This window comes from Salvelinus namaycush, chromosome 19 (assembly GCF_016432855.1).
Source record: "Salvelinus namaycush isolate Seneca chromosome 19, SaNama_1.0, whole genome shotgun sequence".
Lineage (NCBI taxonomy): Eukaryota > Metazoa > Chordata > Actinopteri > Salmoniformes > Salmonidae > Salvelinus > Salvelinus namaycush.
The window spans coordinates 34,598,217-34,616,614 of record NC_052325.1 but is presented as its reverse complement, the minus strand read 5'-3'; the positions used below and the strand labels follow the sequence as shown (position 1 = coordinate 34,616,614).

General features: G+C 42.9%; 2 protein-coding genes across 2 annotated transcripts; both read left to right on the top strand.

The window, feature by feature from the left end:
- Nucleotides 1–910: 910 nt before the first annotated feature.
- On the top strand, nucleotides 911–4,001 carry LOC120064357 (toll-like receptor 8). The gene has a single exon (XM_039014882.1). It carries the CDS (start codon nucleotides 972–974, stop codon nucleotides 3,999–4,001), a length of 3,030 nt encoding a protein of 1,009 aa, XP_038870810.1. The 5' UTR covers nucleotides 911–971.
- Nucleotides 4,002–5,013: 1,012 nt separating this feature from the next.
- Nucleotides 5,014–6,863, top strand: LOC120064358 (thymosin beta-12). The gene is made up of 3 exons (XM_039014883.1): nucleotides 5,014–5,146; nucleotides 6,101–6,213; nucleotides 6,349–6,863. The coding sequence occupies exons 2-3, from the start codon at nucleotides 6,114–6,116 to the stop codon at nucleotides 6,378–6,380; spliced, it is 132 nt and encodes a 43-aa protein (XP_038870811.1). The 5' UTR covers nucleotides 5,014–5,146; nucleotides 6,101–6,113; the 3' UTR covers nucleotides 6,381–6,863.
- The last annotated feature ends 11,535 nt before the right edge of the window (nucleotides 6,864–18,398 follow it).

Genomic DNA, 18,398 nt, shown 5'->3' with positions numbered 1-18,398 from the left:
TACACAAAGTCAAACATACCCAACACTGAGCAGAATTGCTGTTGAGTACCTACATATCCCAGCATCCTCTGCAGCTGTGGAGTTGCTTTTCAGCATTGGAGGGCATATCTTCAGACCAGATCACTGCTCAATGTCCAACTCGCTTTCTGAAACCCTGATGTTTTTTTAAATGTAACATGGCATCTTGTCCTCTTTCATAAAACACCAATGTAATTTATGGGCTGCATATTGTGATAAAAAAATTAAATACGACTTATACATATTAAGTTGTTTGTTATTTCAAATGTAACTAATAAGTACAATACATTCACAACTATTTTCAAATGTATTGTGTTCAAATGTATTTTGTTCAAATACGTCTAATGATATTTATTTTAATAAATTATATATACATACCAATACTTTCCAAATTGTATTTTAAAATACATTTCAAAATTCAAGTACTTTTTTTAAAGTAGAGTTTATCTAAATAGTTTTTTTGAAATGTATTGAAAAGTTATTGAAATACCTGAAATAGTTTTTTTAACCCATTTCTGCATCATAATCATAAAAAAAGTATTTTAATAGCTTTCTTGGTTTTATTGATCTATACAATATATGAAATACTTTTGTTCACCGTCTAGCATTAAAAAACAATAGATAGATATCTCTAAATCCCTAAAACATGTCACTACACATCACCAGTGGGACAAGACAATTTGCTAGCCCCCAGTAGTTTCTACAATGCATTCACATATATCTGTTGCAATAGAAAGGACTTACAATAGAATGACCCTATTGCAATAGAGTGGCCATAAAATGTGTGAGTGTAGGTCTACTCCACACAAATGGTTAAAGTCAATAAGTAAGTAATCATTATATTTCCATACTCACACGTTTGTACTGTTTGCTTACAGGATGCTACCACCTGCTGGTTACAGTTGGCTCCCTTGTTCCTATGTCACTTCCTGGTACCTACCTCATGTCATTGGATGTCACGGCAGTTTCCATGTGACGTTACGGTCAATACTACCAATACCACGGATGACATCATCTTTAATTGTGAGGAGCGTCGACTGAAAAAGGTACCTGTTGGCATCACCAGGAATGTGACCGTGCTGGACCTATCAGAAAACAACATCAGAAATGTATCTCTTGATGCATTTTCTAATCTGGAGAACCTGACCCTTCTCAATCTCAACTCTGTCAACAAAAAAGGTGACACACACATCGCTGAAGGTGCCTTCAAAAATCTGACAAACCTGCAGGACCTAAGGCTTAATGGCAATGGCCTCGTCAAAATTCCTCAAAATCTCCCACTCATTCTGGATAAACTCATGCTGGACAATAACAAGATCAATTTCTCGAATATGAGCAACCTTGTCGGTATACAACATGTGAAGGAGCTGTACTTATCCAAAAATTGCTATTACTGGAATCCCTGTGAGACTGACTTTACTATTGGAAATGGCACCTTCTCAGTATTGACTAACTTGAAGGTTTTGATGTTGGCCTATAATAATTTAACTCATGTTCCAAAAGGACTGCCAAGCTCTATACAAGAATTACACCTCGATTCGAACAAGATACAGCAAATTGCTGAGGATGATTTCCTTGGACTAACCCATCTAACAATCCTGGAATTACAGGGAAACTGTCCACGATGCTCCAATGCTCCATATCCTTGTGTTCCCTGTCCTAATGATTCTCTGGATATTCATCCTCATGCATTTCATGGTCTTACACAGTTACAGACACTGCACCTAGCAGGCAACTCACTTCGTTTCATCAATAACTCCTGGTTTGAGAGCTTGAACAATCTTACACATCTGTTCCTGTCTTATAATTACTTAACAAATACTATCACCAATGGAACCTTTTTTAGCTATCTACCAAAGCTAGAAAAGATTGATTTGTCATTTAATTATGATTTGCTTGCCTACCCTGAAACCCTACAGCTTTCAAAAAACTTTTCACAATTGGTGTCTCTTACAACATTACATATAATGGGTTTTGTTTTCAGGGAAATTCATTTAGAAACACTCAGACCGCTTTATGAACTCAAGCATCTTTCAGTGTTGAACATCGGAACTAACTTTATTGTTCGATCTGATTCCCACATATTCAACAAATTCTCAAACTCAAGTCTCAAAGTCATATATCTTGCGGAAAACAGGCTATATCCAATTTCAGTGAATGAGTCCCCAGGTTGTGGCACAGGCAGCAACTTAAAGTCGGTGTTGTACACGTCGCCACTGACTGGATATTATTCCAATTCAAGGGACTTTTCTTATGGAATAAATCACAACCTTGTGAAGCCAGAATGCTTTATCTCTGGTCGAGTGCTGGTCCTTAGTTCAAATAATCTATTTTTCATTTCTCCAAAGCAATTTGAGGGCTATGGTGACATTGCATGTCTAAACTTATCAAGAAATGGATTTTCAGCAGCATTGAACGGGACAGAGTTCACCTCATTACCAGACCTAAAATATCTCGACCTGTCCTTTAACAAGATTGACCTGGCCTATGACAACGCCTTCAAGGAATTAAAGAAACTCGAAATATTAGACCTAAGCTACAACAGCCACTATTTTGAAGTGTCTGGTGTGACACATAATTTACATTTTTTGAAAAATCTACCGACTTTGAAAGTATTGAATATGTCACACAATAACATTTTTACATTAACCACTAAGCAGATGACAAGCACATCTTTAAAAGAACTTCAATTTCAACACAATTTGTTGGCTACATTATGGAAAGAGGGGGATGACTCATACAACAGCCTTTTTAAAAAGCTGACGAATTTGACCTATCTGGATATTTCATTTAACAGCATTGAGAAGATCCCATCAAAAGTCTATGAAAACATACCATATACCCTTCAAAAACTATGTATTAGTCATAATTCACTCGGCCATTTTGATTGGGATAAACTGGCAGGTTTTCAACAACTGAATTTCCTGGATCTAAGCTACAATTCTTTATTTCATGTGTCAGCAAATCTCTCAAACTTCACAGACACACTTCAGATTCTTGACTTAAGCCACAATCAGATTTTTCATCTCTCTCTGGGATTTCTTAGGGGTGCTCAAAGCCTTCAGATACTTGACCTCAGCTACAACCAACTGACTATCATCAACGAGACCACCTTCCTATCGGGCCCTGAAAACTACATGAAAACCTTGTCCTTGCAAGGTAATCCATTCCAGTGTACCTGTGATTTACTAGAGTTCATCCTGTGGATAGAAGAGAACAAAAACGTGGAGATCCCCAAACTGGCCAGTGAGGTGACCTGCAACATGCCAGCCAAAATGAGAGGCCAACCAATGATACTGTTTGACATTAAAGAATGCATCAAGGACAACATAGCCTTCCTGATTTACTCCCTCTCTACTTCCTTGATCATGTTCACTGTGGTCATCACTATGGCAGCCCATGTGTTTTATTGGGATGCCTCCTATATTCTATACTATCTGAGGGCAAAGCTGAAGGGCTACCATTCGTTGAGGTCAACAACAACAGACAATCTCTATGATGCCTTTGTTACCTACGACACCAGAGACCCGTTGGTGTCAGACTGGGTACTGAACCAACTGCGGGTGCAGCTGGAAGAGAGGGGGGAGAGACACCTGCCTCTCTGTCTGGAGGAACGAGACTGGGCCCCCGGGGTCCCCCTGATAGACAACCTCTTCCAGAGCATTCGACAGAGCCGCAAGACTGTCTTTGTGCTGACCAAGGCTTACATCAGGACTGGGAACTTCAGGATGGCTGTGTACCTGGCCCACCAGAGGTTGCTGGATGAGAACATAGATGTGATTGTGTTGGTTCTCCTGGAACCCGTGCTGCAGCACTCTCACTTCCTCCTTCTGCGGCGGCGTCTGTGTGGGAGGAGTGTTCTAGAGTGGCCCCAGACTGCAGCCGCTGAGACCTGGTTCTGGCAGCACCTAAGGAACGCTGTCAGGTTAGACAACCAGGTGATGTACAACACGATCTACTCCAGGTACTTCACCAGCAAGTAGAGCACAGTCCAGACCAGAGACTCAAGAGGAAAGAGTCTTTCTCACCCAAATAGACTGAGCAGTTACACACACAAACTGCAATACCTTTTACAAGCTCTGACTCTGACTATATCAGTTTTTCTAACTATGCAGTGAATAATATGGATGATACTGTATATCTGAAATCAACAATATGTATATCAATGTGCTATTCATTGTTCTAACACTATGGCCACCAGTAGCTGTGCATTATAGTTGTGGTTCAGTTTTTCAGTCTTATGCTGTCTATGGGTAGTAGATAGTTCTATTCCTATTTGTTTTTGTCAATACATTCAAACTGCATGCCATTTGTAAGTAGATATCTGATTTTAAAAAGGATGACTTGGTGCAGTCAGTCTATGGGCATCCGTCTTTATATGACAACAGGAAGTGAACTAGTCTTAAGTTCCTGTTTCTTTAGGCTCAGATGAGGATGTGAATCTGAAGCCATGGTGCTAGCCTGTCAGTGGCACTTCTTTCTTTATTTCTTTTTACTTAGAAAACTATAGGCTACAGTGATTAAACTGAACCGGTATTGTTACAACACACTATTTTATTATATTAATCAAAACATTGTTTAGGGAATTTCTTGTAAATGTGGACGATACATTGAACTACAGAGTCACAGCATCAAGGTCCCTTATGATAATTGAAAATGCATTATCTAAATGTAATCAATGACATAGGGATCTGTAGCATATTACAGTTGCATAGCCTCCAGACAAGTAGGCTTATGTTTCTAACGCAAACCAATAAACGCCAGTGTTACCACCTGGTGTAATACAATGTAAATCCACAGGATGTCATCATTGAGACAATCAGGAAGAGTTACTTATGCGGTGACAGTGGACTGTTTTGTGTTGGCAGCGCAATGCTCTAATATCAAATCAGATAAAATTCAAGGTCTAATACGTTAAACGAATAAAACCATAACTATTATGTATGCTCTCTCGCTTGTAAATATTGATGTAATATTCCAACCAAGATTAGCTCAAGAGTGAAGGAACGTGACGTCATGTTCAACATTTGCATATTGCGGACTATAATAGACCTTGCTTGATTTACTCGCCTTCACTTGTCCTCTGCGCAATCAGGATTGAGACACATCAGTAGCCAGTACAACTCCGGTGAGTGCACAAACACATTATCTGTTGTCATAAGCTCTGCATAGACGGTTTTTCTAAACGACTTTACAGCACTACAATATGTTGGTTAAACTTGGCTACAAATGGTCGAATCGCAGCAAAAAGGTGTAAAACGTAATGCATTAGAGGATACTCACTTAAAATGTATATGTTGAAAGCCCTATTCAATGGCATGTAATTGTATTTTGTATACATTTTAAATGGCTAACCCAGTCTCAGGCAAGATGCTGAACCGACTCTGAGTGTATCACATCCGGCGGTGATTGGGAGTCCCATAGGGCGGCGCACAATTGGCCCAGCGTCGTATGAGTTTGGCCGGGGAAGGCCGTCATTGTAAATACAAAGTGTTCATAACTGACTTGCCAAGTTATATTAAATGTAGTTGGAACTTAGGCTTATGTCGATTTTTGTAGCGTTCATGGACTGTAGACTTGGTTAATGTTGCATAAAATATTATTTTGGGTGTTTGCCAATATGACAAAGCAAAGTTCCAAATGTTTGTCGTAAAGGTCGACGCCAGTTACTTCATATTGTCTTTTGAGATTCTGCGAAGCAGGGCGGTGGTTCTTCCGCCTGCCTGCAGACGGCTTGCACAGAATGTCAGTTACTTTCTCTAGTCATGGCGCTGATAACGAGCACGTGCTCGTGGAGTAAACGCCCTAATGAAATTTGCCTTGCTTTTATATAAAAGCAATAATGGATTTGTTGTAATTGTCGGATGTTTGACATTTCATCGCCCATGTGCTGTAGATCAATGAGAAAGAAACTGTCTGCCTTAGGAGGTTGTTTAGATTATATGGGCAATATAAGAGTAGCATTTGAGGGAAGCAATGCAAAAAAAAAACATTTAAAGGCCTGGTATCATATTTGCAAATGTATCTATCTTGCTGCCTATTCATTCACATTGAAAACAAATTGTTTCATATATTTTACCAGATCCTCTGCAAACATGTCTGACAAGCCAGATCTCGCTGAAGTCTCTAACTTCGACAAGACCAAGTTGAAGAAGACCGAGACGCAAGAGAAAAACCCCTTGCCCACCAAAGAAAGTAAGATTGGTGCTAGGTTTATTCTACTTAATAGCACATCACTTGTAGAATTGGTGTTTACCTTACTAACAAAATGACCAGTTAAACACTTCAGCGTACAAACGGACACTAAAACAAATGTTCCCTTCATTGCAGCCATCGAACAGGAGAAGAAAGCAACAGCATGAAGCCCAAGCCTCTGCTATGCACTGTACATTCCACAAGCATTGCATTTTCACCTCTTAGCTGTGTAACCCAAAACCTAAGTTGCATTGTGATTGGACAAAAGCAATGACTGTACAGCCCCTCCCTAGAACTTTTTTTTTTGTGTTTATTTTTTTATTTTTTTTTACATAGTCTGAAAACAACTACTGACTGGCACTCTTTGACTAGGAGGATGTGTTGCGTGTCTACTCACTTCCAGCACTGTCACCTGTCCCTGCTGTGTCCCCTGCTTCCAGCCACTTGTGGTTGTGAAGGGAAGAGCACGGGTGTGATATATCTGCCCAACCCGGGGACCCACACTTCTGATGTGTAATTCAGCTTCTGGCAACCTGAAATGCTTTCAAATAAAGCAGTGTTTTGTTTTTCTTGTTCAAATTGTTTTGTATAAATTCAATTCTTGGAATGCAGAAGTTTGTTTTGATATGCAAATAAAGATATAACTCTTTCTTTGGGTGAACGGTTATTTTCATACATTTTGAATATGCTTAAACTAGTTTAAGTGATCACCTTGCCTCTTGTAAATGTATTTTGTGCATCTGTAAAGTAAAACTCTGCACATTAGGCAAGGGTGTATATACCAAATAAGTTGGGAGATATTTTGGCGTCCTGGAATCTGCATCAAAAGCCTGAGCAATCACAACCGCCAGAATCCAAGCAACGTTTTACTGAGCTGCTGTGGACTTTAGAGCACTACTAAGTGGATGAGCAGACATTGCCTTTGTCTACAGCCTGTGCTGGCACAGTGCACCCGCCAACTGACCTAGAAAAACACCTGTGGCAATATTTACTGCAGACGGCTTAACGGTCTACCTGCCCGAGCAAAACGATGCACCCTTTGGCGTTGGTCTGGGCTGGTGTACTCCATCCTTTACTGTTGGGCTGGAATGAACTGTTTTGTCGTTGTACTGGGTCTTTGAGGGACAGGTCCCTGTATGAATACTAGTCCCTTGGAATAATCAGTGTTTATTATTCTCGCTATTGAGATTACCACATGATTGCCACCAATTGCTTGGACACTAAGATACAGGGGTTACTGGTTATTTAAATCATCCACAATCCTAATTATTTTAAGGTTTATGGTCTGGATTGCTGTTACTGATTAGTCTCCATGACATTCATTCCATTGAACGGGTCTTGAGCTGCAACCTGGTGTCCCCATTCCTCCAGGACACTGACCTCATGTATCAGATCAATGAGGTCAAATCACATTTCATATAGGGTACTTTCTGATATTACTCCCCATGGGGGATTAAATGTACTGTACAAAAGTGTAAAAATGCACAGCAAACTGTAGACCCATATCTGCATTTATGACTTCTGACATCAACTCAGGCAGATTACAAGCTGTTGTAATGTACTTTATTAAGACACTAACCTCAAGCTCTTATCTCATTAAACCACCCCCACCATGACTCAGGCCAGACGTGCACGTCCTGCTCTGACCCAGGCGTATGGTGGAGTCCATATCCTCTTTGGATAAGTCAGGAGCATTCTGAGCCCCACCCCCCCACAGCGCTATGGCACAGCATAATACATCACAGTAAAACCCAACACAGATTGGCCCAGCCTAGGGAAACTATAGCCTCTACCCCAGATTTATCTATCCCAGCCCATCTTAGTCAACTTCAGTCCAGTGTAGAGTCCATCCCAGATCAGCCTGGTACAGCCCTGCACAGGACATCTTCCTCTCAGCTGCACCAGGCCATTGTTCACTCAGTCCAGAATAACAGGAGCAGGAACCCCCTCTCCCCGCTGTGATGCAGCTATTTCAGAGCAGAGAGCCAGCTGACGTAGACACATTGAAAGACTCCCCCTCCGCTGTCATAGCGTCCTCATACTCCCCAACTAAACTCAGCAACAAAAAAAAACGTTCTCTCACTGTCAACTGCATTTATTTTCAGCAAACGTAACATGTAAATATTTGTATGACCATAAGATTCAACAACTGAACAAACAGAACAAGTTCCACAGTCATGTGACTAACAGAAAGGGAATAATGTGTCCCTGAACAAAGGGGGGGTCAAAATCAAAAGTAACAATCAGTATCTGGTGTGGCCACCAGCTGCATTAAGTACTGCAGTGCATCTCCTCATGGACTGCACCAGATTTGCCAGTTCTTGCTGTGAGATGTTATCCCACTCTTCCACCTAGGCACCTGCAAGTTCCCGGACATTTCTGTGGGGAATGCTCAATGGGATTGAGATCCGGGCTCTTTGCTGGCCATGGCAGAACACTGACATTCCTCACGAAATCACACACGGAACGAGTAGTATGGCTGGGGGCATTGTCATGCTGGAGGGTCATGTCAGGATGAGCCTGCAGGAAGGGTACCACATGAGGGAGGAGAATGTCTTCCCTGTAACGCACAGTGTTGAGATTACCTACAATGACAACAAGCTCAGTCCGATGATGCTGTGACACACCGCCCCAGACATTGAAGGACCCTCCACCTCCAAATCGATCCCGTTCCAGAGTACAGGCCTCGGTGTAACGCTCATTCCTTCGACAATAAACACGAATCCAACCATCACTCCTGGTGAGACAAAACCGTGACTCGTCAGTGAAGAGCACTTTTTGCCAGTCCTGTCTGGTCCAGCGATGGTGAGTTTGTGCCCATAGGTGACGTTGTTGCCGGTGATGTCTGGTGAGAACCTGCCTTACAACAGGCCTACAAGCCCTCAGTCCAGCCTCTCTCAGCCTATTGCGGACAGTCTGAGCACTGATGGAGGGATTGTGCATTCCTGGTGTAACTTGGGCAGATGTTGTTGCCATCCTGTACCTGTCCCGCAGGTGTGATGTTCGGATGTACCGATCCTGTGCAGGTGTTGTTACACGTGGTCTGCCACTGCGAGGACGATCAGCTGTCCGTCCTGTCTCCCTGTAGCGCTGTCTTAGGCGTCTCACAGTACGGACATGGCAATTTATTGCCCTGGCCACATCTGCAGTCCTCATGCCTCCTTGCAGCATGCATAAGGCACGTTCATGCAGATGAGCAGGGACCCTGGGCATTTTTCTCTTGGTGTTTTTTAGAGTCAGTAGAAAGGCCTCTTTAGTGTCCTAAGTTTTCATAACTGTGACCTTAATTGCCTTCTGTAAGCTGTTAGTGTTTTAACGACCATTCCACAGGTGCATGTTCATTAATTGTTTATGGTTCATTGAACAAGCATGGGAAACAGTGTTTAAACCCTTTACAGTGTAGATCTGTGAAGTAATTTGGATTTTTACAAATTATCTTTGAAAGACAGGGTCCTGAAAAAGGTACGTTTCATTTTTGCTGAGTTTACTACCTTGGGCAAGACTACTGTCTCAATGTGGTGGAGGGAGTGCAGTCTTCCCATGCAAGCTATCACACACACACTCACACACCCACCCACCACACACAGAGATTCTGGTGTGAGCTAAGAGAGATATGAGTAGCTTGATAAAATACAGCTCCAGAAAGATGGGTGCTGCTGACTTAGTGTTGTCAAATTTACTGGACAAAAACACGTAAAGTGTTGCTTCTGTGTTTCATGAGCTGAAATTAAACATCACAGAAATGTTCCATACGCACAAAAAGCTTTTCTCACAAATTTGTTTACATCCATATTAGCAAGCAAGATAAGAGAATACATCCATCCACCTGACAGGCGTGGCATATCAAGAAGCTGATTGAACAGCCTGATCATTACACAGGTGCACCTTGTGCTGGGGACAATATAACACCACTCTAAAAGATGCACTTTTGTCACACAACGCCAAGGATGTCTCAAGTTGATGCAGCATGCAATTGGCATGCTGACTGCAGGAATGTCCACCACAGCTGTTGCCATGGAATTGAATGTTAATCTCTCTACCTAGAATTTGGCAGTACGTCCAACTGGCCTCACAACCGCAGAACATGTGTAACCACACTAGCCCAGGACCTCCACATCCGACTTCTTCACCTGCGAAATCATCTGAGATCAGCCACCCGGACAGCTGATGAAACTGTGGGTTTGCACAACTGAAGAATTTCAGCACAAACTGTCAGAAATAGTCTCAGGGAAGCTCATCTGCATGCCCGTCGTCCGCATCGTAACCGACTTCAGTGGGAAAATGCTCGACTTCGATGGCCTTTGGCACGGTGGAGAAGTCTGCTCTTCACGGATAAATCCCGGTTTCAACTGTACCGGGCAGATAGTAGACGTTTGGGCGAGAAGTTTACTGATGTCAACGTTGTGAACAGCGTGCCCCATGGTGGCAGTAAGGTTATGGTATGGGCAGGCATAAACTATGGACAACGAACACAATTACATTTTATCAATGGCAATTTGAATGCACCGTGATGCGATCCTGAGGCTAATTGTCGTGCCATTCGTCCGCCACCATCACCTCATGTTTCAGCATGATAACGCACGGCCCCATGTCGCAAGGATCTGTACACAATTCCTGGAAGCTGAAAATGTACCAGTTATTCCATGGCGTGCATACTCACCAGACATGTCACCCATTGAGCATATCTGGAATGCTCTGGGTTGATGTGTACGACAGCGTGTTCCAGTTCCTGCCAATATCCAGCAACTTCGCACAGCCATTAAAGAGGAGTGGGACAACATTCCACAGGCCACAATCAACAGCCTGATGAACTCTGCGAAGGAGATCTGTCGCGCGGCATGAGGTAAATAGTGGTCACACCAGATATTGACTGGTTTTCTGATACAAGCCCCTACCTTTTTTAAAGGTATCTGTGACCCAGTCATGTGAAATCTATAGATTAGGGCCTAATGAATAATTTCAGTTGACTGATTTCCTTATATGAACTGTACCTCAGTAAAATCTTTGAGATTGCTACGTTGCATTTTATATTTTTGTTCAGTATGGTAGCGACAATGTTGGTGGAGTAGTGAACTACATGTAGTTTAACTACCTTTTTCAGTAGCTTGTTGGTAGTTGAACCAAATTCAAATCTAGGCAGTGTTTTCCATAGTTAATTACTTTTTTTGTGATGTAGTGGTGTAGCTAACTACTTGAACTACACAATACTTTTTTTGCCAAAATGAAATACGGGTGAAGTGGGCAAGGATTTCCATTCTTTTTTGGCATCAGACCTGCATTTCTCAATTGAAAAATTGTTTCGGTGTTTAATAGGATGATTTGCATATTCCATATGATCCCAAAGTGAACTGTTCTTACAATTTGTAGTCTGTGACATTTCAGATTGACATATGATAATTCTTCAAGTAGTTTGGATGTAGTGAACTACTTTTTCAAAGTAACTTTAGTTAACTTTAGTTTAGATTTTCTTAAGGGTAGATTAAGGGTAGCTTAACTTCTTCCAGTTTGAAGTAATTGGTTGCTTGGTAAACCATGTTTTCAGAGTAGCTTCCCCAGCACTGGGTAGCGATGATGAATTTGCCAGTCTGGTGTATTTGTTATTTAAGACCTGGAGCAGTTACACACTCCATTACACACTCCATTGAGCAGGCTTTTTCAATGGAAATGTAGTATATACACAATGCAGAGGCGGCAGAGAGTGTGGTTTCCTGTGTCTACTGTGGCCTTGGGATGAACTGCTCAGTAATGAGGGGTGACAGGTACACAGTTGTTCTGCCTGAACCTAATCCAAGGTGACAGGCAGCGTCTAGGTCATGTGCTCTAATATATAGTACAGGAGAGACAGCGACACTGGCAACACAGGTGCCGCCACTGCGCTGTAGGAAAATAGCAGGGGCAAACAAGTTTGAACCCTCCACTTTGTGTTTGAATTGGTTCAGGGTCTAATAGCAGGCTACACTGTAGAGGAAGATGCCCTTGCCATGCTGCCAGGTCATGTCAAATCCAGTTGTAGAATCTGAATAATTATCTTCTTCTAGCTTGTTGATTTTGTCAACAGTAACTACACCTTGGGATACTGTTGTTGTTAGGGGATGTCGTCATCCACCATGGATCATCATCTGACCTATAATCTAAGCATTTATCTCATATAGGGATAATGTGATTCCTGATTCCTGCTTACAAGCAAAAATTAAAGCAGGAAGCACCAGTGACTCGGTCTATAAAAAAGTGGTCAGATGAATAAGATGCTAAACTACAGGACGGTTTTGCTATCACAGACTGGAACATGTTCCGGGATTCTTCTGATGGCATTGAGGAGTACACCACATCAGTAACTGGCTTTATTAATAAGTCCATCGAGGACGTCATCCCCACAGTGATTGTACGTACATACCCCAACCAGAAGCCATGGAATAGAGGCAACATTCGCACTGAGCTAAAGGGTAGAGCTGCTGCTTTCAAGGTGCAGGACTCTAACCCGGAAGCTTACAAGAAATCCTGCTATGCCCTGCGACGAACCATCAAACAGGCAAAGCGTCAATACAGGGCTAAGATTGAATCATACTACACCGGCTCCGTCGCACGTCTTATGTGGCAGGGCTTGCAACCTATTACAGACTACAAAGGGAAGCACAGCGCGAGCTGCTCAGTGACACGAGCCTACCAGACGAGCTAAATCACTTCTATGCTCGCTTCGAGGCAACCAACACAGAGGCATGCATGAGAGCATCAGCTGTTCTGGACGACTGTGTGATCATGCTCTCCATAGCCGACATGAGTAAGACCTTCAAACAGGTCAACATACACAAGGCTGCGGGGCCAGACGAATTACCAGGACGTGTGCTCCGGGCATGTGCTGACCAACTGGCAGGTGTCTTTGCTGACATTTTCAACATGTCCCTGATTGAGTCTGTAATACCAACTTGTTTCAAGCAGACCACCATAGTCCCTGTGCCCAAGAACACAAAGGCAACCTGCCTAAATGACTACAGACCCGTAGCACTCACATCCGTAGCCATGAAGTGCTTTGAAAGGTTGGTAATGGCTCACATCAACACCATTATCCCAGAAACCCCAGACCCACTCCAATTCGCATACCGCCCAAACAGATCCACAGACGATGCAATCTCTATTGCACTCCACACTGCCCTTTCCCACCTGAACAAAAGGAACACTTATGTGAGAATGCTATTCATTGACTACAGCTCAGCGTTCAACACCATAGTACCCTCAAAGCTCATCACTAAGCTAAGGATCCTGGGACTTAACACCTCCCTCTGCAACTGGATCCTGGACTTCCTGACGGGCCACCCCCAGGTGGTTTGGGTAGGTAGCAACACATCTGCCACGCTGATCCTCAACACTGGCGCTCCCCAGGGGTGCCTGCTCAGTCCCCTCCTGTACTCTCTGTTCACCCACGACTGCATGGCCAGGCACGACTCCAACACCATCATTAAGTTTGCAGACGACACAACAGTGGTAGGCCTGATCACCGACAACGATGAGACAGTCTATAGGGAGGAGGTGTCACGCCCTGACCATAGAGAGCTGTTTATTCTATATGTTGGTTGGGGCGTGATAGTGACTAGGGTGGGTCATCTAGGTGATTAGTGATTTATGTTGGCCTGGTATGGTTCCCAATCAGAGACAGCTGTTTATCGTTGTCTCTGATTGGGAATCATATTTAGACAGCCAATTCCCCATCGTTCTTTGTGGGATCTTGTCTATGTCTAGTTGCCTGCGAGCACTACATAGCTTCACGTTTCGTTGCTCTTTGTTATTTTTGTTTGTGAGTTTCATCGGAATAAAACATGTGGAACTCTATGCATGCTGCGTCTTGGTCTACTCATTTCGACGAACGTAACAGGAGGTCAGAGACCTGGCCAGGTGGTGCAAGAATAACAACCTATCCCTCAACGTAACCAAGACTAAGGAGATGATTGTAGACTACAGGAAAAGGAGGACCGAGCACGCCCCCATTCTCATTGACGGGGCTGTAGTGGAGCAGGTTGAGAGCTTCAAGTTCCTTGGTGTCCACATCAACAACAAACTACAATGGTCCAAACACACCAGACAGTCGTGAAGAGGGCACGACAAAGCCTATTCCCCCTCAAACTAAAAAGATTTGTCATGGGTCCTGAGATCCTCAAAAGGTTCTACAGCTGCAACATCGAGAGCATCCTGACTGGTTGCATCACTGCCTGGTATGGCAATTGCTCTGCCTCTGACCGCAAGGCACTCTCAACAGTTTTTACCCCCAAGCCATAAGACTCCTGAACAGGTAATCAAATGGCTACCCGGACTATTTGCATTGTGTGCCCCCCCCCCCCCCCCCACCCCTCTTTTTACGCTGTTGCTTCTCTCTTTTTATCATATATGCATAGTCACTTTAACTATACATTCATGTACATACTACCTCAATTGGGCCGACCAACCAGTGCTACCGCACATTGGCTAACCAGGCTATCTGCATTGTGTCCCACCCGCTAACCCCTCCTTTACGCTACTGCTACTCTCTGTTCATCATATATGCATAGTCACTTTAACCATATCTACATGTACATACTACCTCAATCAGCCTGTGTCTGTATGTAGCCTCGCTACTTTTATAGCCTAGCTACTATATATAGCCTGTCTTTTTACTGTTTTATTTCGTTACCTACCTATTGTTCACCTAATACCTTTTTTGCACTATTGGTTAGAGCCAGTAAGTAAGCATTTCACTGTAAGGTCTACACCTGTTGTATTCTGTGCACGTGACAAATAAACTTTGATTTTATTTGTATACATTGGGGGACTGTGACACAAATACACAGAAACATCACTGTTCGTGTATTTTTTTCAACAGATTAGAGTCCGACATCAGCTTATGACTGATTATTACATAATGGAAAGCCCAGTGTTTTTGCTGGGTTTAAGGTTTTAACTGTTGGTCTTGGTGCCCTCATTTTCCATGTCCATGTAGTTTTTGAGGAGGAGTGGGTGGATGTGCCCTCATTCTGTGGACACAAGACAAATGATCATTTCCCCCATGGCATTGCCCCTATGGCACACATACTGTGGCACACCTAGGCTCTGCAGATGGGGGGTTCTGCCAGTGGCTTGCCCCTGGCTATCTGCCTGCTGAAGGTGTGAGTGTGGAGCAGCATTAGAGGACTTGTTTAGTGGCTGTCAGTAGAAATGAGGTCCTGAGTGTCTGATGGGACTGTTTTGTGTTATACTCCCTCTGTGAAGGGGCTGCAGCTGCGTCTTTTCACTGTGTGTGTGTCCGTGTCTCGCAAATGACTTCCAGGCCTGCATCGAGCATGCACAGAACATAACAGCTGCGCTGAAATGACAACAATGGTTTGTGCTCAGGGCAGGGCACAAGTTCACATCGCTCGTTTTGATTCCCAGGCCTCATTTAATCCAAAGTCCTTTTCTAGTGAACATGGTGCTGTTTATTTTCTATTTGCCGTTTTGAGGAAAAACAATGGCTGTCAATGAAAATGCCTCCTATAAGGCGACATACTAATCAGCAAACAGACAGACAGAATAAAATGTGACATAACGCAATAGAAGATTAGGGTGAGGTTATCTAGATCAAGATATGTTATTTTTAGAATAATAATCAGAATAGAGAGGAATACTCAGAGCAAACCTTTAGGATCCAATGAACCCTCAAAACAATATACAATACTTGGGGTTCTGTTATTTAGCTGTGCTGCAGAACCGTTACACATCTGCAGTGCCAACCTCTCCTCCCTCCCCCTCTCTATGTAGGCTCCAGTCACAACAGGCCTTCAGTGTCCAAACACAATGTGGACAGACACAACGGCCGAACTCCGGCGGAACACAGCAGCCCATGCCACACACCCTGGGGGTGAGGCGCTACCACACCAGCCAGGGACGCTGCCACCCTTCTCTGCCCTCACTGACACTAATTAATTGAGTAACTGTTCGTTATATCAAAACACTTTCCAAAGACGGGCTATTTCACAATACCATATGTCAATTTTGGGATCCTACTCATATTATTTCCCATTGTCATTTGCCACAGCAATTACATATTTTATAACTACAATGTTTGGTGATTCTGACTAATGTGTAGTATTTATGTAAAGCTGTTTAGGACCAAAGAGCAAGGGTTTTATCTTGGTATCTTGGTGGAATAGATGAGCATATGTTAGTGAACAATTGCTGCTTTTCAGTGTGAAACCTGCCCCAAAGTGCCCCTTCAGCCAACCCAAACAGTAAATAAACTGTTTGAATGTATGGCTAATCCATTGCAGTCTCTGACTAATAGGACTTCAAACTAACAGGGTAACTTCAACTCCTCCTCTGCCCAATCTGGGGCTCCCTTCCTCCATCCACTGATGTTTTCATGGGCTTCTCTGGACCGTGATGCCATTGCTATTATCTACACAGTGAAGGAGAGACAGTTGTCCAGAGAAAGGGATGCAAAATGGTGACTCCACACAGTCACACTGAGAGGTCATTGTGATGAATTTGGCCCAGAGCGAGGACCAGGAGGCCATCTGCCAGTGTTTTGACGGGACGGCACTCGCCTCTCTGACTGACTGGACCGGGTGTGGGCTGCAGTTTAGCTGTCTCTCTCTCTCTGGGAGAAACACAGATGTCTTTGAGTCCCTGGCTGCCACAGCCTCAGCCTCATGATGGCCGGAGTGTCAATCTAATCAAGAGCTTGGAGTATCATGCCACATTGATGCTGTGGCTACTGTACTATGGTCTGTCTATACTATCCAGTAATGAAGACATACTATCTTGTCAATGCTCATCTCTACAGAATTATAATTATTTGATGCTTCATACCAGAGCCATATATTTAAATACTTAACAACATTCTCATTGTGAAAAAGTTCAGGAAATAAATAGTACAGTATGATACAAATCCACAACAAACTCTCTAAGCCATCAAATACTGTACCCCCCCCTCAAGCCATAAATAAACGAGAAAAACTGTACTCAAATTCATTAACGGAATGTCATACAGATACTTCACTGCACCAGCAAGTAATTTTCTGAACAGGAAACACTGCAGGGTGAAAGAGACTGGTTCTTACAGGTTAGTATTACTAGTTATACAAGAGGAAGTTGCAAGCGGTGCCAGAATAACTGCAGCTAGCAGCCTCTGTTGTGGCGAAAAATTGTATCTCTGTTTCTGTGTTCAGTCTCAGAGCTTAATGGCCAGGTCCTTCTTTCTCTCTCTGTTTCCATGGTAGCAGACAGGTGCTTACGGCTTTTACTGAGACGGGTGTGGTTCACAATTCGAAATCAATGAGCATTGGTTGATGTATGTGGTTTTGAGGATACATAGAATGAAATATTTCCACATTTCCAAGAGGAACAAATGGAAAGTAGTTCATAATTGTTTTGCTGTCGAATATTGCTGATTCACCCATAGATAAGTGTCGTATAAATTCAGTACTGAGAGACTTGGTCATTTCTTGAAACAATCACCCTTATTTAATATCGATTAATTATTGAAATAATGAAACGGTCGACCCCACACTCTGAAGTGTGTTGCCGAGTGCTTAACTTAAAATGCTTAGTCAGACTCGTTCCAACTCCCATAAGCCACTTTGGTTATCTACACAGGATGGTGTTTAACCCCCAACCCGGCTTAGTTTCCCAGATGCCAGGAAGATGAGATAATGAAGCATTTTTCTAATCTCTTCCAGGCTATCACACACACCACATCTTGTCTATGAAATGCCAACTTTAGGTTTTTATCACCAAGCCATTGTCAGCTCAAGCTATCTCTAGCAAAACCCGTTTTCCTTCACCATATGCCCAGACTATCTGCAGGAAGCTAGAGTGGAAACCATCTTTTTAACAGTTGCCAGCCCAAGCTTCAAAAGACTCCTCTCAGTTAACTCAGAAAGGTAGAGAGAGAGAGTCCTAAGAACCTTACTCTATTTCATAAAACAACCATTTGGTGCATAAACATAACATAATCTTGTAATTATTGTACCACATAAGTTAATAATAATTTTCAGTCCACATTTTCATGTCACTTCTCACCAATCTAACAAAAACCAGCGTTATACACAGTCATATACTGTATATCTTGAACATGTAAGATACATCTACACAGTCAGCTATCATATATACTGTAATCTTAATAGTTGTACTATCACTGGGGGGCTTGAGACACTGCTATTCTATTTCTGGTAGGTCTTGTA

Bases quoted from the DNA above. Each gene is read 5' to 3' on its own strand.
- LOC120064357 (XM_039014882.1), top strand. From the start codon at position 972: ATGTCACGGCAGTTTCCATGTGACGTTACGGTCAATACTACCAATACC.
- LOC120064358 (XM_039014883.1), top strand. From the start codon at position 6,114: ATGTCTGACAAGCCAGATCTCGCTGAAGTCTCTAACTTCGACAAGACC. The intron at 6,214-6,348 runs GTAAGATTGGTG...CCTTCATTGCAG, and splicing joins CCCCTTGCCCACCAAAGAAA to CCATCGAACAGGAGAAGAAA.